Below are 27,701 nucleotides of genomic sequence, written 5' to 3' on the forward strand. Positions count from 1 at the left end.
TCACTGGGATTATCAAAGAAAATGTGCAGCTTTTAAAAGAAAACCAAATACATAATACAAGATGCAACTACAGTATGGATAAGATTTTTAATATAAATAGTTTGCTGATTGTACAGTCATATAAAAATATAATCAGGAACATTTTCCAATGTGGATAATATACAACGTTGCAGCTTTAACTTTTGTTTTGCATTTGCTTGCCCTTTGCATCTGCTTTGCAAATCTTCCTTAGGAGGCATCAATGTTTATCAGGATTGTGTAGGAAAATAACTACACACAATCGAAGGCATCACAAAATGCTGGAGTAACCCAGCGGGTCAGGCAGCATCTCTGGAGAGAAGGAATGTGTGACGTTTCGGGTCGAGACCCTTCTTCAGGCTGGGAGGGTTGCCACGCAACAAGTCTGAGGAAGGGTCTCGGCCCGAAACGTCACACATTCCTTCTCTCCAGAGATGCTGCCTGACCCGCTGAGTTACTCCAGCACTTTGTGACACCAATGTTCATCAGGATGCAGTTTCACTATCATTCGCCAACGTCTGTTGATTATTTGTCTGCTGAAGCCACTTGCACCCACGCACTTTGAACTTCCACGAAAGGTTACTCCCGTTTACTCCTCCCACCGGTCGGTGTCCAGGACTGCTTGGCCGGCTCGCTGTTCAACTGTGGGTGCCATGACTGCAGAGTAATCTGGTTAAATGCAGCCACTCGGATCAATAGACAATAGGTGCAGGAGGAGGCCATTCGGCCCTTCGAGCCAGCACCGCCATTCGATGTGATCGATACTACGCGGGCTTCTGTCTTAACACATGAGGTTAGTGCGGGGGGGTAAGTCAACGACATCCACACTCTCGGACCACCATGTTCTCATGATGGCGTAACACCACCTCGCCCTTCTCTATGTACAGCATGCTCGTTGGACTCATTTTCGTGGGGACACAACAAGGGGGAGGCACCAGCGTTGGATGATGGAATTTGAGCAAGCTCTGGGGGGAAAAAAAGACACATGGTTAAAAAAAAATCTTAAAATACCGGTTACATTTTCAAATATAGAAACAAGGAACTGCAGATGCTGGCTTACAAAAAGACACAAAGTGGTGGAGTAAGACAGGGGCAACTCAGCGGGTCAGACTGGGGGATAGGAACAGGTGACGTTTCAGGTCGAGACCCTTTTCAGACTGTCTGATCTTGGTTTAAGTCAGCATCTGCAGTTCCTTTCTACACAAGTGGTGGAGTAACTCGTGGGATCGTGCTAAAACCATGGAGTTGCTCCAGCACTTTAATGTCCTTTTTAATTATTTTAAATTTTAGTTACATATTGACTTTAACACCGATCGCTGTGTCAATGCATCCTGCAGTTCAGATTCAGTGCATGGCATGGCACAGCTTTAGATTTGCAGCAGCAATTTTATGCGCATATGAACCAAAGCAAAGAAACATTGGGACACATTTGAAATGTAAGGATCATCACAATGCAGCCTAAAGTGCCCATGTTCCTGCATAATATTGGATAGTACCCTATTAAACCTGCCCCTACAATTTATCCAGCACAAAGCTAAATTGGCTGATAGCACAAAATGCTGGTGTAACTCACCGGATTAGGCATCATCTCCGGAGATAATTTCTCTTCCAGCATTTTGCTAAAAGTATATGTCCAAAGTTAGGCGATGTTTATCCTGTCTGCCTGAATTGGGTAGAGCTTGATTCTCAAAGGGCAATTCACAAGCCATTTTCTGCAGAGTGAATCTATTCAATAGACAATAGGTGCAGGAGGAGGCCATTCGGCCCTTCGAGCCAGCACCGACCGCCATTCAATGTGATCATGGCTGATCATTCTCAATCAGTACCCCGTTCCTGCCTTCTCCCCATACCCCCTGACTCTGCTATCCTTAAGAGCTCTATCTAGCTCTCTCTTGAATGCATTCAGAGAATTGGTCTCCACTGCCTTCTGAGGCAGAGAATTCCACAGATTCACAACTCTCTGACTGAAAAAGTTTTTCCTCATCTCAGTTCTAAATGGCCTACCCCTTATTCTTAAACTGTGGCCCCTTGTTCTGGACTACCCCAACATTAGGAACATGTTTCCTGCCTCTAATGTGTCCAACCCCTTAATAATCTTATACGTTTCGATAAGATCTGCTCTCATCCTTCTAAATTCCAGTGTATACAAGCCTAGTCGCTCCAGTCTTTCAACATATGATAGTCCCGCCATCCCGAGAATTAACCTAGTAAACCTACGCTGCACGCCCTCAATAGCAAGAATATCCTTCCTCAAATTTGGAGACCAAAACTGCACACAGTACTCCAGGTGCGGTCTCACTAGGGCCCTATTCAGTGATACTTGGGTCACAGCTGAGTTGTTGCACAATGCTGTACCTGATTTTCTTGAGCAGTTCTATTTAATGAATTGATAATGCTTATAGTACCATTATGATATTTATTTTTATGGTGTATAAGACAATTAGGGTCCCATGCTGTTAAAATATCCACTTTAAACCTGTCACCTTTGCAGTTCATGTGAGAATGTTTATGCTATCAGAGTAGTTATTCAGGTACAGAAATAAGAAACACTGGAATAAGCATAACTGCTATCGTTGTATCAATACCTCCAGGCATGTAAAATATACTCATTGAAGCATTCAGCATCAATGCTTAGACCTACTCAAAGTCAAATACCAAGTCCTTGCCACTGTAGCTATTGGAATGAGGGTAGGGTTGCCAACTTTCTCACTCTCAAATAAGGGACAAAATGTGATGTCACCGCCCAGTGCCCCGCGTTGACCTCGCCCAGCCAGCGGCCACGTGCTTCCGCTCCACCAATAGCGGCCGCCTGGGCTGGGATGGTTGCTATGCAACATACGTTAGGCGGCACCCGGGCCTCTAGAGTGACCCCTGGGCCTACAGTGTCCGGGCCTACAGCGCCCCCTGGGCCTAATACGGGACAAGGGCGGTCCCGTATGGGACAAACCCATTTAGCCCAATATACGGGATGTCCCGGCTAATACGGGACAGTTGGCAACTAAATGAAGGGGGTGATCTCATTGAAACCTACCGAATGATGAAAAGCCCAGATAGTGTGGATGTGGAGAGCATGTGGGAGTGTATGTTTCCAGTAGTGTGAGAATCTAACACCAGAGGGCACTGCCACAGAATACAAGGACCTACCTTTAGAATGGAGATGAAGAATAATTTCTTCAGTAAAGAGTGGTGAATCTGTGGAGGCCGTCTTTGGGTACTTTTAAAGTGGGGATTAATAGGTCCTTGCTTCAACAGGGTATCAAGAGTTATGGGGAAGAAAGCAGGAGAATGGGGATGAGAGGGAAAATAGCTCAGCCATGATCGAATGGCAGAGCAGACTCAATGGGCTAAATGGCTTAATTCTGTTCCTACCATCTTATGGTCTTATGATTTTAGTTAGTTCAGAGATACAGCGTGGCAACAGGCCCTTAGGCCCACCAAGTCAGCACCGATCAGCGATCACCCATACACTAGTTCTATTCTACACGCTAAGGACAATTTACAGAAGCCAATTGTCTTTGGGGAGTGGGAGGAAACTGGAGCACCTGGAGAAAACCCACGCAGTCACAGGGAAAACGTACAAAATCCATACAGACAGCATCCATAGTCAGGATCGAATCCGGGTCTCTGGCGCTGTAAGGCAGCAACTCTTCCGCCACTGGGCTGCCCTGTATCACTTTTATGATGGAGGAATTTCTGGTCACAACTTTACAGAAACTGATGATGTTGCATGAAAGATTTTGGAGGATGTCAGCAGGACTTGGAAAGCTGTTGTTATGTGGAAAGATTGGAAATGCCAGCGTTGTTTTCTTTGACACAGTAGAGACTGGAAGGAATCTTAATGGTGCATAAAACTATGAAGGGCGCAGTTTACCAGAGGAGTTAAAGTCAGGCAAAGGACACGAAAGTGGTGGAGTAACTCAGCAAGTGGGGCAGCATCTCTGGAGAACATCGATAGGTGACATTTCGGATTGGCAGCCTTCTTCAGACTGACAAAATGTTTTGCGATCCTAAAGAATGATAGTGATCTGGAATTTACAACCTGAAATGAGGCAAAGATGAAGATTTTCATCACATTTAAAGAAACGGAGGTTTCATTACCATGGTTACAGGGAGTTATTAGAATGTGGTAGCTCTTTATTGACCAGCACAGATCTCCGAGATCTTCGGTTTCCTCCCACACTCCAAAGACGTACAGGTATGTAGGTTAATTGGCTGGGTAAAATGTAAAAATTGTCCCTAGTGGGTGTAGGATAGTGTTAATGTGCGGGGACCGCTGGGCGGCGCGGACCCAGTGGGCCGAAGGGCCTGTTTCTGCGCTGTATCTCTAAATCTAAATCTAAAATCTAATGAGCTAAAGGGCCTGCCGTGTATTAATAAATGAGTTATATATAATGTTGTATCAGTGTAAAAGTAGGGTTACCATATTATCTGGGCTATTTTGGGCTAAATTGGTTTGTCCCGTACTGGACCGCCCTTGTCCCGCTGTAGGCCCGGACGCTGTCGGCCATGACAGTTTAGGTCCTGACACTGTAGGTTTCCGACATTTTAGCTCCGCACAGTCTAGGTCCGGAGGCCCGGGCGCCGCCTAACAGAGGTTGCGTAGCAACCCGCCTCCCAGCCCGGGTGGCCACCATTGGTGGAGCGGGAGCACGTGGCTGCTGGCTGGGTGAGGTCATGTGGGGCGCGGGGCAATGACGTCACTTTGTCCCGTATTTGGGAATGAGATAGTTGGCACCCCTAGTGTAAAGCAATGCGCAAGTATGCTTCCACACCATGTCCAGATTCTGCACAGTATCCTCATAGCTGAGGTTACACAAAACTATTTCTACCTTTACTTAGAAAAATAGACAATAGACAATAGGTGCAGGAGTAGGCCATGCAGCCCTTCGAGCCAGCACCACCATTCAATGTGATCATGGCTGATCACTCTCAATCAGTACCCCGTTCCTGCCTTCTCCCCATACCCCCTCACTCCGCTATCCTTAAGAGCTCTATCCAGCTCTCTCTTGAAAGCATCCAACGAACTGGCCTCCACTGCCTTCTGAGGCAGAGAATTCCACACCTTCACCACTCTCTGACTGAAAAAGTTCTTCCTCATCTCCGTTCTAAATGGCCTACCCCTTATTCTTAAACTGTGGCCCCTTGTTCTGGACTCCCCCAAGGTTCGATCCTGACTACGGGCGCTGTCTGTACGGAGTTTGTACGTTCTCCCCGTGACCTGCGTGGGTTTTCTCCGAGATCTTCGGTTTCCTCCCACACTCCAAAGACGTACAGGTATGTAGGTTAATTGGCTGGGTAAATGTAAAAATTGTCCCTAGTGGGTGTAGGATAGTGTTAATGTACGGGGATCGCTGGGCGGCACGGACTTGGTGGGCCAAAAAGGCCTGTTTCCGGCTGTATATATATGATATGATATGATGATTGGGAACATGTTTCCTGCCTCTAATGTGTCCAATCCCCTAATTATCTTATATGTTTCAATAAGATTCCCCCTCGCGTGAATACGGGGAACCGCGCATGCGCGAACAAGGGGAACCGCGCATGTGCGAAATGTCACAAGGGAAGTTAAAGAAACTACAATCCCAGGAGGCCTCTGCCACAGATAGTGACATCGACCAGGACCAGGACCAAGAACATACAGACGATCAAGAAGATTCATCAGAAGGTGAACCTTGCCTACCTGATAGACCTAAAGGTAAAATTGAAAGTAAAAAATATAGGGGAAGTATGGAAGAGATCTTACAAGAAGTATGTGAACAATTAAAAAATAATACCATCGCTATTAACAGAAGTTTAAAAAAAATGGATAAATTGGATAAAAAAGTTAAAAAACTGGAAGTTAAGACTGAAGATACTATTGAAAGAGTGAATAAGATCGAAGACAACGTAACTGCGTGGATAACAGAAAGGAAACAGATATTTGAAAAACTGGCCTTGTTGGAGAATACTAGTAGACGAAACAATATAAAGATTGTTGTTCTTGAAGAACGCGCAGAGGGAGAAGACTCAATAGAATTCTTTCGAAAGTGGATTCCGAATATTTTGGGAATGGAAAAAAGTGAAATTGAAATTGAAAGGGCACATAGGGCATTAAGACCAAGTCCAAAACAGGGGCAGTTTCCGAGATCAATTCTCATAAAATTATTGAGATATCAAGATAAAGAAAGAATTTTGAAGGCGGCTGCACAATGCAAAAAGAATTCTACTCCTCTGAAAAGTGGAGAGAATAAACTTTTTTTCTATCCTGATATAAGTTATGAGCTTTTGAAGAGAAGGAAGGAATTCAACCCTGCGAAAAAAGCCCTGTGGCAAAAAGGTTATCGATTTTACCTGCGATACCCTGCAACATTGAAAATTTTTATAGAAAAAGAAGGAAACAAATTTTTTACTAATCACCAGGAAGCTGAGGAATTTGCTTTAAAACTTCCAAAGGCTCAACAGATACAAGAAGAACGACAAGGAGACATGGATTGAAACGGATATGAACGGAGAGAAGATAAAGGATATGAAATGTAAAGATTTAATGAATAATGATTGGGAGAAAAGGTTATGCTAGTTCGGGGGGGGTGGAGAACCACCAATTGATGACTGCGGGATTCATGTGTGTATTCATGGCGTGCGCCATGACCCGTAAAATGGAGGGAGGTAATGCTGTTTTCTTTTTTATAAACAGCATTAGTAGGGGGTTATTTTGGGTTTCTTTAACTATTTCTTTTTCTTTTTTTTCTTCTTTTAGCCTGGATGTTGGGGGGGTGGGGGGGGGGGGGGTGTACAGCAACATGGTGAATTTTAAGGAAACTCCCCAAAGAACCATGAGAAACGAGGTGTTAAGTAATGTTATAGATAGGAGTAATTTGGTTAAGAATAATGGTTAAATTACTGAACTTTTTGAGTTTTAATGTTAATGGGTTAAATGGACCGATAAAAAGGAAGAGAATTGTAACACAGATGAAAAAATTGGAAGTGGATATAGCTTTCTTACAAGAAACACATCTAACGGAAAAAGAACATCAAAAGTTAAAGAGAGACTGGGTAGGAAGTATGGTAGCATCTTCTTTTAATTCAAAAGCAAGAGGGGTTGCTATCCTATTTAAGAAAACGCTACCAATTAAGATACAAAATATTGTAAGTGACCCAGTAGGTAGATTTATAATTGTACATTGTCAAATTTTCTCAGAATTGTGGACTTTAATGAATATATATGTACCAAACACAGATGATGAGAAGTTTGTGCAGGATACTTTTCTAAATCTAGCGGAAGCACATGAAAATATATTGATAGGGGGAGATTTCAATTTTTGTTTAGATCCAGAAATGGATAGATCATCAAGGACAACGACAAGGACAAGAGCAGCAAAGACAACCTTGAATTTAATGGAAAATTTAAATTTAATAGATGTTTGGAGGAAAAGCCATCCCAAGGAAAGAGATTACTCTTTTTATTCCAATAGACATGATACATATTCTAGAATAGATCTATTTTTGATTTCAGCTCAATTAAGGGGTAGAATAATACAAATAGATTACAAGGCTAGATTGTTATCGGATCACTCACCATTATTAATGAAAATTACGATGCCAGATAAAGAACAGTCAGTGTATAGATGGAGACTCAACTCTTTACTATTGAAAAGGCAAGACTTTTGTGATTTCATTCAAGGACAAATTGAATTATATTTGGAAACAAATTTAAATTCAGTTGATGATAAATTTATTGTATGGGATGCAATGAAGGCTTATTTGAGAGGCCAAATTATAAGCTACTCATCTAAGATAAAGAAAGACTATAGGAAGGAATCTGAAAGACTAGAAAAAGAAATCACCGTATTAGAAAAAGACTTACAGAAAACTTCTTCAGATAGGAAAAAAACACAACTTGCAAATAAAAAATTTCAATACAATACTTTACATACTTACAGAACAGAAAAACTAATATTACGAACTAACCAAAGATATTATGAATTAGGAGAAAGAGCGCACAAGGTATTGGCATGGCAACTGAAAGAAGAACAAATATCAAGAACAATAAATTCAATTAGAACAGATCAAAACATTATTACTTATAAACCTAGAGAAATCAATGAGGTATTTAAGCAATTCTACACTAATCTGTACCATTCTGAATCTGAAAAGGATGAAATTAAGATAAATAATTTTTTATCCAAGATACAATTACCAACAATATCTAATGAGGAGCAGATGGGACTAAATGCCTCCTTTACTTTGAGAGAGGTGGAGGAAGTATTATATTCTTTACCAAGTAATAAATCTCCAGGGGAAGATGGTTTCCCGCCTGAGTTCTATAAAAAATGTAAAGATTTGTTGTTACCACTATTTATGGAAGTGATACATCAAGCGGAAAAAACTTCTACATTACCAGAATCCTTCTCACTGGCAATTATAACCGTAATTTTAAAAAAAGGGAAAGACCCTTTAAATGCATCTTCTTATAGACCAATATCATTGTTGAATGCAGATTATAAAATAGTTGCTAAACTTTTGGCAAGGAGATTGGCAGAATATTTACCGAAGCTGGTTAAAGAGGACCAAACTGGATTTGTCAAAAAAAGGAAAATATCTGATAATGTAGCAAGATTTATAAGTATTTTACATTTAGCACAGAAAAGAAAGGAATTGAGCGTAGCAGTTGCTTTAGATGCTGAAAAGGCGTTTGACAGGTTAGAATGGGATTTTTTATTTAAAGTATTAGAGAAGTACGGATTAGGAAATGGTTTCATTAACTGGGTAAAAGCTCTTTATAAACAACCTAAAGCCAAAGTGGTGACAAATGGCCAATCTTCTCAATCATTTAATTTGGAAAGATCTAGTAGACAGGGATGTCCCTTGTCACCGGCTTTATTTGTATTGGCCATTGAACCTCTGGCAGAGCTAATAAGATCAGATTTAGACATTAAAGGATTTAAAGTTAATCAGGAAGATCACAAAATTACTTTATTTGCAGATGATGTCTTAATTTGTCTTACTAGACCATTGGAATCCTTAAGAAAATTATATTTCAGATTGGAAGAATATGGGAATGTATCAGGATATAAAATTAATAAAGATAAAACGGAAATAATGCCTCTTTGAAGGCAATTATGATCAATGTAAAAGAGAAAGTCAGTTTAAATGGCAAAAAGAAGGCATTAAGTTCTTAGGAGTTAAAGTAGATAATAAGTTAAATAATTTGTATAACTTAAATTATAAACCACTAATGAAAAAAATAGATGAGGACCTGAAGAAATGGATGAATCTTCCAATTACATTGATAGGGAGAGTGAATTGTATTAAGATGAATATTTTTCCGAGGATACAGTATTTATTTTCAACACTGCCTATACCTTTGCCAAATAATTTTTTTCAAGAATTGAACAAAATTGTGAGGAATTTTCTTTGGAAAGGTAAAATGCCAAGAATGTCTCTGGAAAAATTAACATGGAAATTTGAATTAGGTGGATTGCAATTACCAAATTTTAAAAATTACTATCTGGCAGCACAAATGAGTTTTATTTCATCCTTTTATCAAGAGGGTGGAAAAACAGCATGGGTTAAAATTGAAATGGATAAAATAAAAGAGTTATGTCCAGAAGAATTTATATATAAATGGGAAACGAAGCTATTAGTTAAGGATAAAGAGTCACCTTTGCTAAAACATTTAATTAATACATTGTTGAAAACAGTTAAAGTTAATGATAAAAGATTTTTTTTAACAGCTAAAACTCCATTAGTAAAAAATGGATTATTGCCGTTTGCTTGGAATAATCAAATACTAGAACTCTGGGAACAGAAGGGTATTAAAAATATAGGAGATTGCTATGAAGGAAATAAATTTTTGACATTTTCCCAATTGAGAAATAAATATCAAATTCCAGGGAATAGTATTTTTTTCTATTATCAATTACAATCTTTTTTAAGGGAAAAGTTAGGTAATTCAATGTCTCTATTTCAGATTAAAGGAATGGAATCCTTGACTCAGGGCAAGGGAATAAAAAAAATTATATCATCAATGTATAAATTATTACAAAAATCTAGTCCGAAGATAGGAATTCAAAAATCAAGACAAAGATGGGAAACAGATCTTAATATTATTATTGATGAACCAAGTTGGGAAAGACTGTGTTTAGATAGTATGAAAAATACTATTAATGTGAGATATAGTTTAGTACAATATAACTTTCTACATCAACTATATTTAACCCCGGAAAAATTACACAATTTTAAACCAAACTCATCTGAAAGTTGTTTTAGATGCAACCAAGACGTGGGTAATTTTTTACACGCTACATGGGCATGTCAGAAGGTAACTCCTTTTTGGAAAGACCTAAAAAAAAATTTGGAACAATTAATGAATAAGATCATACCAATGGATTCAAGGTTGTTTTTATTGGGAGACACAAAAGGAATAGTACCAAAGCTAATTTTAGATAAACATCAGGAAAGATTTCTCAAAATATCAATAGCAGTAGCAAAAAAATGTGTAGCGGTCACTTGGAAAGATCAAAATGAAATAAGATTTGAAAGATGGTATGCAGAAATGCGTAGTTGTATCCCATTAGAAAAAGCAACGTATAATCTGAGAAATAGATATGACTTCTTCTTGAAGGTGTGGAACCCATTCATTTTAAAGCTAGGATTAAGAATTGGAAATATTTAAATTCAGGATTGTTTTGTTAACTTTAATAAGAATTTAATAAGAAAGTACTCGGAAGTGACTCCCTCGGGACTCCAGGTTCCTCTCTTTCTCTCTTTCTTTTTCTTTTTCTTTCTTTTTAACTGGGGGGTGGTGGGAAGGGGGGGGGTGGGGGAGGGGAGAAAAGACAGAACAATACGTGTATAATCGAATTTATAATGTAGTTATTATTGTTTATTATGAAATTTAAAATGTATGAGTTCTGTTAAAACTGAAATAAAATATTTTTTTTAAAAATAAATAAATAAGATCCCCCCTCATCCTTCTAAATTCCAGTGTATACAAGCCTAATTGCTCCAGCCTTTCAACATACGACAGTCCCGCCATTCCGGGAATTAACCTAGTGAACCTACGCTGCACGCCCTCAATAGCAAGAATATCCTTCCTCAAATTTGGAGACCAAAACTGCACACAGTACTCCAGGTGCGGTCTCACCAGGGCCCAGTACAACTGTAGAAGGACCTCTTTGTTCCTATACTCAACTCCTCTTGTTATGAAGGCCAACATTCCATTGGCTTTCTTCACTGCCTGCTGTACCTGCATGCTTCCTTTCAGTGACTGATGCACTAGGACACCCAGATCTCGTTGAACATCCCCTCTTCCTAACTTGACACCATTCAGATAATAATCTGCCTTTCTATTCTTACTTCCAAAGTGAATAACCTCAAAAATGACACACATCATGTGGCTGAACTGCAATCAGATAAGAATGAACCTCAAGCAGTTGGGCTGGAAGTTGTGGTCAGTGGTGAGCCATTTGGGGTCACCGATGACCGATGAAAACAGTGCATATTGAACTCTTGCTGTTACTCCAGCAGAAACTGGTGGGAAGAACCAAGCTCCATCATTCACGGACAGGCCTCGAGGCATGGGATGGGATCATACTCTACACATGCTGGAGGGAATTTAATTTAATGATACGGCGTGGAAATAGGCCCTTCAGCCCACCGAGTCCATGCCAACCAGCTATCATGCCAACCAACCAGGTTCACTAGGTTAATTCCCGGAATGACGGGACTGTCGTATGTTGAAAGGCTGGAGCGATTGGGCTCCCGGAATGGAGGGACTGTCGTATGTTGAAAGGCTGGAGCGATTGGGCTTGTATACACTGGAATTTAGAAGGATGAGGGGGGATCTTATTGAAACATATAAGATAATTAGGGGATTGGACACATTAGAGGCAGGAAACATGTTCCCAATGTTGGGGGAGTCCAGAACAAGGGGCCACAGTTTAAGAATAAGGGGTAGGCCATTTGGAACGGAGATGAGGAAGAACTTTTTCAGTCAGAGAGTGGTGAAGGTGTGGAATTCTCTGCCTCAGAAGGCAGTGGAGGCCAGTTCGTTGGATGCTTTCAAGAGAGAGCTGGATAGAGCTCTTAAGGATAGCGGAGTGAGGGGGTATGGGGAGAAGGCAGGAACGGGGTACTGATTGAGAGTGATCAGCCATGATCGCATTGAATGGCGGTGCTGGCTCGAAGGGCTGAATGGCCTACTCCTGCACCTATTGTCTATTGTCTATTGTCTATTGTCACCCATACACTAGTTTTATCCTATGCACGAGAAACAATGTACAAAAGCCAATTAACCTCCAAACCTGCGCGTATTTGGAGCGTGGGAGGAAACCGGAGCACCCGGAGAAAACCCACACTGTCACAGGGAGAACGTACAAAACCCCACACAAACAACAGCCAAGGTCAAGATTAAACCCGGGTCTCTGGCACTGTGAGGGAGCAGTTCTACCGCTATTTACCTGTCCAAATGTTTTTTAAACTTTGTGATTTTACCTGCCTCAACTACCTCCTCTGGAAGCTCATTCCATCCACCTACCACTCTTTGTGTAAAAAATGTTGACCCTCGGGTTTATTAAATCTTTTCCACCCTCACCTTAAAACTATATCCTATTCTGAGTAAAATTTACCCTACTTATTCCTCTCTTGATCTTACACACTCTCTATAAGATACCCCTCATCCTCCTGCGCTCCAAGAAATAAAATCCTAACCAATTCAACCTCTCCCTACAGCTCAGGCCCACGTGACCTGGCAACATCCTTGTAAAACTTCTCTGCACCCCTTTTCAGCTTAACAATATCTTTCTTACAACAGGGTGACCAAAACTGAACACAATACTCTTAGATGTAGCCTCCACCAGGTGGCGCCACAACAGTGGCTGCCTCGCCAAGTCTGTCCTTTAGAATTAGATTTTTTTAGATTTAGAGATACAGCGCGGAAACAGGCCCTTCGGCCCACCGAGTCCGCGCCGCCCAGCGATCCCCGCACATTAACACTATCCTACACCCACTAGGGACAATTTTTACATATTACCCAGTCAATTAACCTACAAACCTGTACGTCTTTGGAGTGTGGGAGGAAACCGAAGATCTCGGAGAAAACCCACGCAGGTCACTGGGAGAATGTACAAACTCCGTACAGACGGCGCCCATAGTCAGGATCGAACCTGAGTCTCCGGCGCTGCATTCGCTGTAAGGCAGCAACTCTACCGCTGCGCCACCGTGCCGCACCCTATTTCTTCTTATCCAACCATAACATGACCTCCAAACTGTTGCTGAGAACAAACCCAGCCCACATTGTAGCTGCCAATAGCTCAACGTTTCTGATATTCAGTAACATTTATTAAAAGGTCAAGCGTTTACCTATTTATTTACGATTATTAGAATGTTTAGAAAAATGAAAGCTCAAACAACTAGCACAGGGCTTACAGGATGGGCGACTGAAGACCTTGTTGGTTTGTTTAAAGGTAAAATGTTTAGGAAGAGAATCTGGAAGCTGATACTCGACCAGGCAGAGGGCACTGCCATTAGGAATAAGAATGAAAAGGATGCAAAAGGCTTGAACTAAAGGAGTTAGGACTACAATTAGTTAAAAGAGATAATGAGGGGTGAAGCCACAAATTCTTTGAAGAAAAGTTTGCAACTACATAACTGGAAGCCAGAATAAGTTGCTGTACCCTGGGTTAGATGAATGAACTGCACCAGGTCTTTGGGCTTTTTTTGCTCTCGCATTGGGATTTTTGGAGATTGGCAGATTCTTGATTAGTTGGGGTGTAAAGGGTTATGGGGAGAAGGCAGGAAAATTGAGTTGAGAGGGAAAGATAGAACAGCCATGATTGAATGGCGGAGTAGATTTTTTTAGAGATACAGCTCAGAAACAGGCCCTTCGGCCCAACGGGTCTGCGCCGCCCAGCGATCCCCGCACACTAACACTATCCTACACCCACTAGGGACAATTTTTACATTTGCCCAGCCAATTAACCTACATACCTGTACGTCTTGGGAGTGCGGGAGGAAACCGAAGATCTCGGAGAAAACCCACGCAGGTCACGGGGAGAACGTACAAACTCCGTACAGACGGCGCCCGTAGTCAGGATCGAACCTGAGTCTCCGGCGCTGCATTCGCTGTAAGGCAGCAACTCTACCGCTGCGCCACCGTGCCGCACGTAGAGTAGATTCGATGGGCCGAATGGCCTAATTCTGCTCCTATGACTTATGTATGAACTTATGAACACTGGGCCATGGACTGCATTTTTAAAGAACTGGATGTAATTTTGAAAAGACAGGATACAAAAGTATATGGGAAAGGGAAATGAGATTAAAAGTGAAAGCTCCAGTTGAAGACCTGGCATGGTCACATATTTGTTACGTGTATGCCGTCTATATATATATATATATGAATAAAGAACATCTTTGTTCTGCACCAATATCACTTCTGCATCAATATCACTTTGGCGGTTACAGAAAGTGGGCACCTTCACAGTCAACAAGAGTTGAAGAAAGTCACAATCGGAACTGGTAGAGCTGCTGCCTCACGGTGCCACCGTTTTGCATTCGATCCTGACCTCGGGTGCTGTCTGTGTAGAGTTTGCACGTTCTACCTGTGACTGTGCGGGGGGTTTCCGGCTGCTCCCATCCCAGGGTTGTGCGGTTTTCTAGTTTAATTGCCCCCCCAGTGTGTCGGGAATGGATTGAGAAAGTGGGATAATATGGAACTGGTGTGAATGGAGAAGGATCAGTGGTCGGCGTGGACCCGGTGGGCGGATGGACTTGTTCCCATACTGTGTCTCTTAACGTTTAATGCACCCGCTCTGCACGTCCTATAGTACAATTGAATGGAGGCACAAGGAACTGCAGATCATAAGATAATAAGTGATAGGAGTACAATTAGGCCTACTCTGCCAATCAATCATGACTAATCTATCTCTCCCTCCTAACCTCATTAACCTCTGACACATGTTAGAATCTTAAGCAATACCCCAAGTGTTGGAGAACATCAGCCAGCCAGGCAGCATCTTTCGAGGTCCATGACAGAGGGTGTTTAGTGTCAGGATCCCAGTCTGAAGAAGGGTCCTGACCCGAAATATCGCCGGCCAATTCCCTCCACAGGTGCTGCCTGGCCCACTGAGTTTCACCAGCACTTTGTTTTGCTGCTGTGTGACTCAACTGGATAAAGGTTCTTCTAAATCTCTTGTTGGCCGCTAGTGGCCTTCATACATTTGCAATCTCTAGCTTTGGACACTAACGGTCTAATTACTACATCTGCCCATCATTGTTCTTCATCTTTGTAAATACTTGCGTTAAGCCACCTCTCGGCCTCTTTTCTAGCCTTTCCAGAATCTGTGGAATTCTCTGCCACAGAAGGTAGTTGAGGCCAGTCCATTGGCTATATTTAAGAGGGAGTTAGATGTGGCCCTTGTGGCTAAAGAGATCAGGGGGTATGGAGAGAAGGCAGGTACGGGATACTGAGTTGGATGATCAGCCATGATCATATTGAATGGCGGTGCAGGCTCGAAGGGCCGAATGGCCTACTCCTGCACCTATTTTCTATGTTTCTATATTTAATCTTCAATGAGTATAACCTTTTATTGCAGCTTCCCTTCTTGCATCCTCCCCCCCCCCCCCCCCCCCCCCTCCCCCAAACTTTACATGGTTTTTGTTTTCAGGAAACTTGTAAAAAACGGTTCTGGTCTTTTGCGAATCCAGAACTGTGTGGAATACTCTGCCTTGATACAAGGCCCGCTGCTGTTGATAGTCACAACAAGCTCAGCCTCCTAAAGTCGCATCAAAGTGCGGCTGGCACCTGTGGTTGGACGTCAAGGCGGCGCAGCGGTAGAGTTGCTGCCTTACAGCGCCAGAGACTTGGATGGAGTGGATGTGGAGAGTATGCTTCCACTAGCGGGAGAGTCTAAGACTAGAGGTCACAGCCTCAGTATCAAAGGAAGTTCCTTTATGAAGGAGATGAGGAGGAATTTCTTTGGTCAGAGGGTGGTGAATCTGTGGAATTCTTTGCCACAGAAGGATGTGGAGGCCGTGTCAATGGATACTTTAAGGCAGAGATAGATTCCTGATTAGTACGGGTGTCAGGGGTTCTGGGGAGAATGGGGTTAGGAGGGAGAGATGGATGAGCCACGAATGAATGGCGGAATAGACTGGATGGGCCGAATCTATGGCCTATGAGAGGCGGGTTCGATCCCGACTATGGAGTTTGTACGTTCGCCCAGTGACCAGCATGGGTTTCTCCGGGTGCTCCAGTTTCCTCCCACATTCCCCAAAGACCTAGAGGTTTGTCGGCTAATTGACGACAATTAGTGAATTTGTAAATTGTCCCAAGTGTGTGTGTGGGGGACATTGTTGCTGTGCGGGGATCGCTAATCCTAGTTCCTAAAGGAGGATTCCTGAAGGAATACGCGCACTTCCAGATTCAGGGACGTTTTCTTAGACAATAGACAATAGGTGCAGGAGTAGGCCATTCGGCCCTTCGAGCCAGCACCGCCATTCAATGTGATCATGGCTGATCATTCTCAATCAGTACCCCGTTCCTGCCTTCTCCCCATACCCCCTGACTCCGCTATCCTTAAGAGCTCTATCCAGCTCTCTCTTGAATGCATTCAGAGAATTGGCCTCCGCTGCCTTCTGAGGCAGAGAATTCCACAGATTCACAACTCTCTGACTGAAAAGGTTTTTCCCCATCTCCGTTCTAAATGGCCTACCCCTTATTCTTAAACTGTGGCCCCTGGTTCTGGACTTCCCCCAACATTGGGAACATGTTTCCTACCTCTAACGTGTCCAACCCCTTAATAATCTTGATAATATTGATACGTTTCGATAAGATCCCCTCTCATCCTTCTAAATTCCAGGTATTTATTCACAAAATGCTGGAGTAACTCAGCAGGTCAGGCTCAGGAGAGAAGGAATGGGTGACCAGTGTGTACAAGCCTAAGACAGTGTTCGCGTTGTATCTCTAAAACGGCTTTTGTTTAAGGTGGGTGTTTATTAGAGGGCTTACCTGCATGTACGCATGATTGGTGGGCTTGACGTCCTCTCCAGTGGGAATCGGGCAGTCGCCCTCGCAGCGGAAAGCGTTGTACATCTTGGGGAAGATGACCCAGGCGCCCCAGCCGATGCGGCCGAATTTAATCTCAAACTTGACCCTGCGGCAGAGAGTGGAGCTGCCCGGCGTCTTGGCTTGGTGGCGGGGGTGGCGGTGGCTGCGCCCAGCTCTGCCCTTGTCCTTACCCTTGCCCCTGTCTCTACCCTTGCCCCTGCCCCGGCCAGTCTTGCTGCTCTGCTTTGGCCGACCCCCTTTCCTTCTGCGGGGCCCCCGCACTCTCCTGGACCCCCTGGCGTCCTTCAGCAGCGAGGACGTCCCAGAGCAACCGCGCCCTGCCCTGCGGGTGAACACCAACAGCAGGGCCACCTCCTTGGTGCCCGGCTTGGGCGGGGCGAAGGGCCCCGGCAGCGACCTCCTCCTCTTGCACACCGGGCTCTCCGCCCTCGGGGCCTGGCCGTCCTCCCCAGCCCGGCCACGGTGCACCCAGCGCCGCAGGATGTTTGTAACGTTGTACACCGAGCAGCCGGCCGAGTCCTCCAGCGCAGAGTCCGGGGGCAGGGATCCCACCACCACCTGGTCTCTGCAGGCGCCCGGGCCACACGGGCGCTGGGAGCGGTGGCGGATCTCCAGCAGCGAGCAGGACTCGGCCAAGCCGGGCAGCCTGACCCTCAGCTCGGCGAACTGAAGCTGCTCGTTGTGGGCGAGGGTCGACATGTCAAAGGTGACAACCCAGCGGTTCCCCGTGTGACTGAGACCTGCGAAAGGTGAACAACAGCCGTTATTTTCTTATACTACCTGTCCTCCACCTATATCCTCCCTTTGTCCCACCCCCCTGACTTCAGTCTGTTCCCTCTGTTACAGAGACCGTTCCCTCCATAACTCCCTGGTCCACTCGTCTCTTCCTACCCAAACCACCCCAACCCCGGGCACTTTCCCCTGCAACCGCACGAGATGCAACACCTGTCCCTTTACCTCCCCCCTCAACTCCATCCAAGGACCCAAACAGTCTTTCCAGGTGAGACAAAGGTCCACCTGCACCTCCTCCAACCTCATCTATTGCATCCGCTGCTCTAGATGTCAACTTATTTACATCGGCAAAACCAAGCGCAGGCTCGGCGATCGCTTTGCTCAACACCTGCGCTCGGTCCGCATTGACCAAACTGACCTCCCGGTGGCCGAGCACTTCAACTCCCCCTCCCATTCCCAGTCTGACCTTTCTGTCATGGGCCTCCTCCAGTGCCATAGTGAGGCCCACCGGAAATTGGAGGAACAGCACCTCATATTTCACCTGGGCAGTTTGCAGCCCAGTGGTATGAACATCGACTTCTCCAACTTTAGATAGTTCCTCTGTCCCTCTCTTCCCCTCCTCCTTCCCAGATCTCCCTCTGTCTTCCTGTCTCCACCTATATCCTTCCTTTGTCCCACCCCCCTGACATCAGTCTGAAGAAGGGTCTCGACCCGAAACGTCACCCATCTCTCCTGAGATGCTGCCTAACCTGTTGAGTTACTCCAGCATTTTGTGAATAAATACAGCGATTACAGAGGTTCCTAAAGGATACGCGCACCTCCCTCCAGATTCAGGAACAGGTTCTTCCCAGCTGTTATCAGGCAACTGAACCATCCCATCACCAACTAGAGAGCGGCCCCGAGCTACCGTCTAACTCATTGGAGAGGGAAAAGAGAACTGCAGATGCTGGTTAAAATCGAAGGTAGACACAAAATGCTGGAGTAACTCAGTGGGTCAGGCAGCATCTCGGGAGAGAAGGAATGGGTGACGTTTCGGGTCGACACCCTTCTTCAGACCCGAAATATTACCCATTCCTTCTCTCCCGAGATGCTGCCTGGCCCGCTGAGTTACTCCAGCATTTTGTGTCTACCTTTAACTCATTGGAGACCCTGTCTGAAGAAGGGTCACGACCCGAAACATCGCCCATTCCTTTTCTCCAGAGACGCTGCCTGTCCCACTGAGTTACCCCAGCATTTTGTGTCTACCTTCGATTTTAACCAGCATCTGCAGTTCTCTTTTCCCTCTCCAATGAGTTAGACGGTAGCTCGGGGCCGCTCTCTAGTTGGTGATGGGATGGTTCAGTTCTTTCCTACACATGCTGCCCAACCCACTGAGATACTCCAGCATCTGTAGGAAAATAACTGCAGATGCCGGTACAAATCGAAGGTATCACATAAAAGCTGGAGTAACTCAGCGGGTCAGGCAGCATCTCAGGAGGGAAGGAATGGGTGACGTTTCGGGTCGAGACCCACTGAGTTATTCCAGTTTTTTGTGATACCTACCAGTACCTGTGGCTCCTTGTTTCTAAATGGAGTTGCGCGGGCAGACGACGGTGAATGCCAGGAACGCGATACCAGGGGTGGTGGCGAAAAATACGACAGTAGCTTTTTTAAGAGGCTTTTAAACAGACACATGACATGCAGAGAATGGGGGAATATGGATCATGAACAAACAGATAGACAATAGACAATAGACAATAGGTGCAGGAGTAGGCCATTCAGCCCTTCGAGCCAGCACCGCCATTCAATGCGATCATGGCTGATCACTCTCAATCAGTACCCCGTTCCTGCCTTCTCCCCATACCCCCTCACTCCGCTATCCTTAAGAGCTCTATCCAGCTCTCTCTTGAAAGCATCCAACGAACTGGCCTCCACTGCCTTCTGAGGCAGAGAATTCCACACCTTCACCACTCTCTGACTGAAAAAGTTCTTCCTCATCTCCGTTCTAAATGGCCTACCCCTTATTCTTAAACTGTGGCCCCTTGTTCTGGACTCCCCCAACATTGGGAACATGTTTCCTGCCTCTAATGTGTCCAATCCCCTAATTATCTTATATGTTTCAATAAGATCCCCCCTCATCCTTCTAAATTCCAGTGTATACAAGCCCAATCGCTCCAGCCTTTCAACATACGACAGTCCCGCCATTCCGGGAATTAACCTAGTGAACCTACGCTGCACGCCCTCCATAGCAAGAATATCCTTCCTCATTAGTTTATCGAAACTTACAAGATTATTAAGGGGTTGGACACGTTAGAGGCAGGAAACGTGTTCCCAATGTTGGGGGAGTCCAGAACAAGGGACCACAGTTTAAGAATAAGGGGTAGGCCATTTAGAACTGAGATGAGGAAAAACTTTTTCAGTCAGAGAGTTGTGAATCTGTGGAATTCTCTGCCTCAGAAGGCAGTGGAGGCCAATTCTCTGAATGCATTCAAGAGAGAACTAGATAGAGCTCTTAAGGATAGCGGAGTCAGGGGGTATGGGGAGAAGGCAGGAACGGGGTACTGATTGAGAATGATCAGCCATGATCACATTGAATGGTGGTGCTGGCTCAAAGGGCCGAATGGCCTCCTCCCTGCACCTATTGTCTATTTACCTGAAGAGTCCCGACCCGAAAATCACCTATCCAGGACCTCCAGAGAGATGGGGAGATGGCATGAGCTGTCAGAGGTGGTAGTTGAGGCAGTTCTTTAGTAACTTGTCAGTTTCTATGTTGAACTAAATTAAGGGCATGTTGCAATCAAAAGTGCTTGAACAATTGTTTGGGCAGAAAGACAAACTGTAAGAAAGAGGACTGCGCCTTTTCACTACATTGAAAATACATTTGGACAGGTACACGGATAGGGATGGTTTTGATATGCAGACCAAATGTGGACCAAATGTGGACAAGTGGGATGAATGTAGATGGGACTGGTATAGATGGGTCGGGAATGGCCAGAGGAGCCTGCTTCCATACTGTCTGACTCTGGCTCCAGAGATAGACAATAAACAATGGACAATAGGTGCAGGAGGAGGCCATTCGGCCCTTCGAGCCAGCACCGCCATTCAATGTGATCATGGCTGATCATTCTCAATCAGTACCCCGTTCCTGCCTTCTCCCCATACCCCCTGACTCCGCTATCCTTAAGAGCTCTATCTAGCTCTCTCTTGAATGCATTCAGAGAATTGGCCTCCACTGCCTTCTGAGGCAGAGAATTCCACAGGGTCACAACTCTCTGACTAAAAAAAGTTTTTCCTCATCTCAGTTCTAAATGGCCTACCCCTTATTCTTAAACGGTGGCCCCTTGTTCTGGACTCCCCCAACATTGGGAACTTGTTTCCTGCCTCTAACGTGTCCAACCCCTTAATAATCTTAATAATCTTATACGTTTCTGACCCGCTGAATATCCCCGGCACTTTGTTTATCTTCGCAGACTGGATAGCGCGCAAGAACAATATCTTCACTGTACTTCGGTACGCGTGACAATAAACTAACCTAAAACTGCATATAACAATGTCAGGAAAACTTGTGTGTGTGAACTCTGTTTAAGGCTCGCTTCCAGAGACAGTGCCCGGAAATTTCGCTGCTCGGCTGCAGATTATGCTCGGTCCCATGAGCTATAAAGGACTAGTCCTGGGTCAACGACCACTCCAGGCAGCAGAGCGCCGTGGCCTGGGTTGAGATGTCGAGGAGACCATCACAACCACCTGAGTGCTCAAATAGCGGAAAGATTTCCCAATTCTCCCAGAAGAGGCAGCGACCTTGGAACAATTTCCTGCCCAGTATTTATTCTCTAACGCGCCACCAAACCAGTTTTTTAGGTCGTGATGCAAAACACCAAAAGTGCTGGAAGATCCATTGCATTACATTGATTAATCCATTACATATTGGCCTTAAATATTGGTTTCAGGGGGATGTGAGAAAGAACTTTTTCACCCAGAGGGTGGTTGGAGTCTGGAACTCACTGCCTGGGGTGGTGGTGGAGGCGGGAACACGCACAACGTTTAAGAGGCATTTGGATGGGCACTTGAAATGCTACAACATTCAGGGCTACGGTCCAAATGCGGGAAAATGGGATTAAAATTAGACTGTGCTTGGTAACGGGCGGCACGGACACGATGGGCCGAAGGGCCTCTCTGTGCTGTAGGACTCTATGACTCTATTAACCGTTCAGGTGTGCAGGAAGGAACTGCAGATGCCGGATTACAGCGAAGATAAGACACAAAATACTGGAGTAACTCAGCGGGGTCGGGCAGCATCTGTGGAGGGAAACTGACAGGGCACGTTCCCCGTCGGGACACTTCAGGCTCGTTATCCGGTTGCTTTTTTTTTTGTGAAATTTTGTCCGGGCTGCCCAATCCTGCGGAATACACGAACGGCGGCGAGTTTCTTTGTTGCTGCCTGTCCTGCTGAGTTACTCCAGTATTTTGTGTCTATCTTCGGTGTAATCGAAGCATCTGCAGTTCCTTCCCACACACGAACGGTTAAGGCCAATATAGAAACATAGAAACATAGAAAATAGGTGCAGGAGTAGGCCATTCGGCCCTTCGAGCCTGCATCGCCATTCAATATGATCATGGCTGATCATCCAACTCAGTAACAGGTACCTGCCTTCTCTCCATAACCCCCTGATCCCTTTAGCCACAAGGGCCACATCTAACTCCCTCTTAAATATAGCCAATGAACTGGCCTCAACTACCTTCTGTGGCAGAGAATTCCACAGATTCACCACTCTCTGTGTGAAAAAAAACTTTCTCATCTCGGTCCTAAAAGACTCCCCCCTTATCCTTAAACTGTGACCCCTGGTTCTGGACTTCCCCAACATCGGGAACAATCTTCCTGTATCTAGCCTGTCCAACCCCTTAAGAATTTTGTAAGTTTCTATAAGATCCCCCCTCAGTCTTCTAAATTCCAGCGAGTACAAGCCGAGTCTATCCAGTCTTTCTTCATATGAAAGTCCTGCCATCCCAGGAATCAATCTGGTGAACCTTCTCTGTACTCCCTCTATGGCAAGAATGTATTTCCTCAGATTAGGAGACCAAAACTGTACGCAATGGATTAATCATTGCTGTAACTTCCTGTATATGTAAACACGCGGATGAAAAGTCAATAAAAACTGATGCTGTAAATCTGAAATACAATTAGAAAATGCCAGCAATGGTCAAGCAGCAGCCATGGACTGGCAAAATAGACCTCTTCCATCATTTCCATTTGTGTTTCAATATAAACTCGCGGATTTGCCTGGAATCAGTTTCTGCGCGTCTATACGTTCGGGAAAGAAATGCTCACAACATATAGAGTAAATGCTGGGCAAACAAATTCAGTAATGGTTGACCCTTACTTTAGGCTAGGCACGCAGTGTTATCGATTACCGGTCATGTTGATCTAGTCACTAGACTCTAGTCTAGTCTGAAGAAGGGTCTCGACCCGAAACGTCGCCCATTCCTTCTCTCCCGAGATGCTGCCTGACCTGCTGAGTTACTCCAGCATTTTGTGAATAAATACCTTCGATACCTGCCTCAGAAGGCAGTGGAGGCCAATTCTCTGAATGCATTCAAGAGAGAGCTGGATAGAGCCCTTAAGGATAGCGGAGTCAGGGGGTATGGGGAGAAGGCAGGAACGGGGTACTGATTGAGAATGATCAGCCATGATCACATTGAATGGCGGTGCTGGCTCGAAGGTCCGAATGGCCTCCTCCTGCACCTATTCTCTATTGTCTATTGTCTATTTGTACCAGCATCTGCAGTTATTTTCTTATACTAGACTCTAGTGTATCATTGAAGAGAACGCGAGAGGCTCTTCCCTGCAATGTAGAAGTTGGAAACATAGAAACATAGAGAATACTTGCAGGAGGAGGCCATTCGGCCCTTCGAGCCAGCACCGCCATTCATTGTGATCATGGCTGATCATCCACAATCAGTAACCCGTGCCTGCCTTCTCCCCATACCCCTTGATTCCGCTAGCCCCTGGAACTCTATCGTTTAAATCCATCCAGTGAATTTGGCCTCCACCGCCTTCTGTGGCAGAGAATTCTACAAATTCACAACTCTCTGGGTGAGAAAGGTTTTTTCTCATCTCAGTTTTAAATGGCCTCTCCTTTATTCTTAGACTGTGGCCCCTGGTTCTGCACTCCCCCAACATTGGGAACATTTTTCCTGCATCTAGCTTGTCCAGTCCTTTTCTAATTGTATATGTTTCTGTAAGATCCCTTCTCATCCTTGTAAATTCCAGTGAATACAAGCCCAGTCTTTCCAATCTTTCCTCATCTGACAGTCCCGCCATCCCGGTGGATTAACCTAGCGAACCTACGTTGCACTCTCTCAATAGCAAGGATGCCCTTCCACAAATTAAGAGACCAAAACTGCACACAATACTCCAGATATGGTCTCACCAGGAGTAAAGGAACTTGAAATGCCTCTTTGCAAGTAAAAGGAACAGCGCTTGTCTATTCAGTTAACGCATTGTGGAATTATACCGTGTTTCTGAGAAGTTGTATTCATATTGCCCATTAAATAAGACAATTGATAGCTTTTTTAAGTGGGAAAAAAAGACACAAAGTTCTGGAGAAACTCAGAGGGTCAGGCAGCATCTCTGACGAATGTGGGTAGGTGACGGTTTGGGGTCGGGACCCTTCTTCAGATCTAAGAAGCGTCCCTTTCCGAAAAGGTCACCTATCCATGTTCTCCGGAGATGCTGCCTGACCGCTGAGTTTCTCCAGCACTTTTGAGTCCTTTTCTGTAAGCTGGCATTTTCAGTTCCTGGTGCCTGTCTCTGTTCGTAAGCGGATTGTTTTCCCTCTGGGCAGCAGGGTGTACGATCAAAAACTTTAATGTAACCTTGCTACCTTTATCCTATACGATCCATCCGCCCTTCTATAATTGCTAAACACTCAGGAAAATCGGAAGAATGCTTTCTTTAAAAAAATCTCGCATGACCAAATCCCACCTACCCTCTCCATCCAGTCTGAAGAAGGGTCTCGGCCCGAAACGTCGCCCATCCCTTCTCTCCTGAGATGCTGCCTGACCTGCTGAGTTACTCCAGCATTTTGTGAATAAATACCACCATTCAATGTGATCATGGCTGATCATCCACAATCAGTACCCCGTTCCTGCCCTCTCCCCATACCCCCTGACTCCACTGTCATTAAGAGCTCTCATTAAGAGATCTATCAACCAGTTTTGTTCTCATCATTAGGTAGGGTGGAGGCGCTCCATTAAGTTTCTCTCACAAGAATAAGTCACTGATGTTATCAAACATACATTGAGAAATATCTGCAAAACAAGGAACCACAGAGACTGGTTTAAAAAGAAGACACGAAATGCTGAAGTAACTCAGCGGGCAAGGCAGCTTGGTTAGTTTGGTTTAGAGATACAGCGCGGAAACAGGCCCTTCGGCCCACCGATCCCCGCACATTAACACTATCCCACACCCACCAGGGACAGTTTTTCGCTTTTACTAACGACACTGAAAAGAGGCCCAATTTCTCACTCGTGGGATAGACATAGAAAACATAGAAAATAGGTGCAGGAGGAGGCCATTCGGCCCTTCGAGCCTGCACCGCCATTCAATATGATCATGGCTGATCATCCAGCTCAGTAACCTGTACCTGCCTTCTCTCCATACCCCCTGATCCCTTTAGCCACAAGGGCCACATCTAACTCCCTCTTAAATATAGCCAATGAACTGGCCTCAACTACCTTCTGTGGCAGAGAACTCCACAGACTCACCACTCTCTGGATGGAGATCATGCGTTATTTGTTCCTGTAAACAACTCCCTTTCCCGAAGGGACAATTGCACTCTTGTAACCCAACAATAACCCATAACTAAAGATAAGACACGAAACGCTGGAGTAACTCAGCGGGTCAGGCAGCATCTCTGGAGGAAAGGAATAGGGCGACGTTTCGGGTCGAGACCCTTCTTCAGACTAGACGAGTCTAGTGACTAGATCAATATGACCAGTATTGCTTCTGACTTCAGGCTTCAGATTTATGAAGAAGGGTCTCGACCCGAAACGCCAACTGTTCATTCTCTCCAGAGATGCTGCCTGACCCGCTGAGTTACTCCAGCTGTTTTTTTTTGTGTGTGTCTATCTACGGTTTAAACCAGCAACTTCCTACACGATAACACATAACTGACCACATATTCCAGCAACCCTTGTCCTTGAACACACTCAGGACGGGGATGTGGGTCGGGGTGGGAGGTAGGTGGACCCAATGGATTCGAATCCAGCGGATAAATGGAGATAGATTTAGGAGTAGTTTTCACAAGAGAAAAAATGAAAATCAGATGTCACAGAATGGCAGCATCTCTGGAGAGAAGGAATAGGTGACGCTTCTTCAGTCTGAAGAAGGGTCTCGGCCCGAAACGTCACCCATTCCTTCTCTCCAGAGACGCTGCCTGACCTGCTAAGTTACTCCAGCATTTTGTGATACCTTCGATTTGTACCAGCATCTGCAGTTATTTTCCCACACAATGAAAATCAGGCTGCTCTTCAAGTTTACCGTAATATGAAACGTATTTATTAACAAAATGCTGGAGTAACTCAGCAGGTCAGGCAGCATCTCAGGAGAGAAGGAATGGGTGACGTTTTGGGTCGAGACCCTTCTTCAGACTGAGAAGGAATGGGTGGCGTTTCGGGTCGAGACCCTTCAGAAGGGTCTCGACCTGAAAGTTTCACCCATTCCTTCTCTCCTGAGATGCTGCCTGACCTGCTGAGTTACTCCAGCATTTTGTGAATAAATACCTTCGATTTGTACCAGCATCTGCAGTTATTTTCTTACACTACGTAATATGAAACGTCAAACCCTTCCTCGCCATACTATCCCCCCAAAAGGCACCATCTTTCAAAGTTACACCGGGCAGCCAAGCCCGCTCTGAGTTTGTTTGCCGCCAGCATGTTGCAGTATTGAGAACATTTAACCAGGAACAATACTTCAAACGCACTTCAAAAGCAGAGGGTATGAATGGCTCTATAGAAATGGAAGTTTCCTATAAAAAGCACGGGTTGAATGAAGTGCTTTGCATTTTCAGAAGCGGTTGTGGAGAACAAACAAACACAATAGGACCTGGAATTCGTTACCAAATCTGGCCTCATCGCGTTAGGGGGTTTTCACTGGAATGTGGATTGGGGAATGCCAATTGCTGGGATTTTGTTTTCCCCGCAATACAGACAGATTGGAGAGATTGTGCATTCCAAGCCAGACCACGACTCGCCTCCACCCACCCACCCCCCCGGGGCAATCCCTGATCAAAGCCATCACAACGTCAATGTGGATTGGATCAGATTGGCTGTGTCTGGGAGAGGGATTTGACACAATCTCGCCAGCCACATGAAAAAGGCGACTGAAATAGAAACCCGTGCCACGCCAAAGACTACACGCCAAGAACGGAGTTACAGAAAGATAAATACTTTACTTTTCGCAACCAGGCTGCGCACGGTGTCGGTCTCCGGCAGCACGGGCCTCTCGTGAGTGGGGAGTCCGGTGTAGTTGCCCGAGTTGTAACTGCGGTACAGGCTGATCATGTGCGAGGGCAGCTTCAGGCTGATGTTCCGAGCCTCCAGGCTGCGGATGAAAGTCGCCACTTCCCTCCTGGTGGGCGGAGGGCCGGCTTTGCTCTCCAACACAAGCCGCCGGGTCCAGTTAGCGGGCGAGTAGCCCAGCACCGCTGGTAAGATGATCACAGCCGCCAGCAACGCTGAGCTTGGCAACTGCATGGCTACTGATGTGCTTGATGGCCCACCCTTTATACAGAACCATTCCCCTGAGCAGCGACCCACATACTGCCCCATCCAGACACATCGAAAGTCATTATTTCACTCATTCTGCCCATTCCCGATCAATATGACAGGTGGTAATTAGTTTTGTAAGACAACGGGAAATGTTACT

The 27,701-nt window shown here is 45.1% G+C and overlaps 1 protein-coding gene across 1 annotated transcript; it reads right to left on the minus strand.

Moving 5' to 3' along the window:
* Positions 1–830: 830 nt before the first annotated feature.
* On the minus strand, positions 831–27,594 carry LOC144609976 (nodal-like). The gene is given in 5 exon segments (XM_078428389.1): positions 831–983; positions 17,006–17,805; positions 27,229–27,548; positions 27,550–27,575; positions 27,577–27,594. Coding segments are annotated over 5 exon segments (1,317 nt in total).
* Positions 27,595–27,701: the final 107 nt, after the last annotated feature.

The sequence above is a fragment of the Rhinoraja longicauda genome, chromosome 35 (assembly GCF_053455715.1).
Source record: "Rhinoraja longicauda isolate Sanriku21f chromosome 35, sRhiLon1.1, whole genome shotgun sequence".
NCBI lineage: Eukaryota > Metazoa > Chordata > Chondrichthyes > Rajiformes > Arhynchobatidae > Rhinoraja > Rhinoraja longicauda.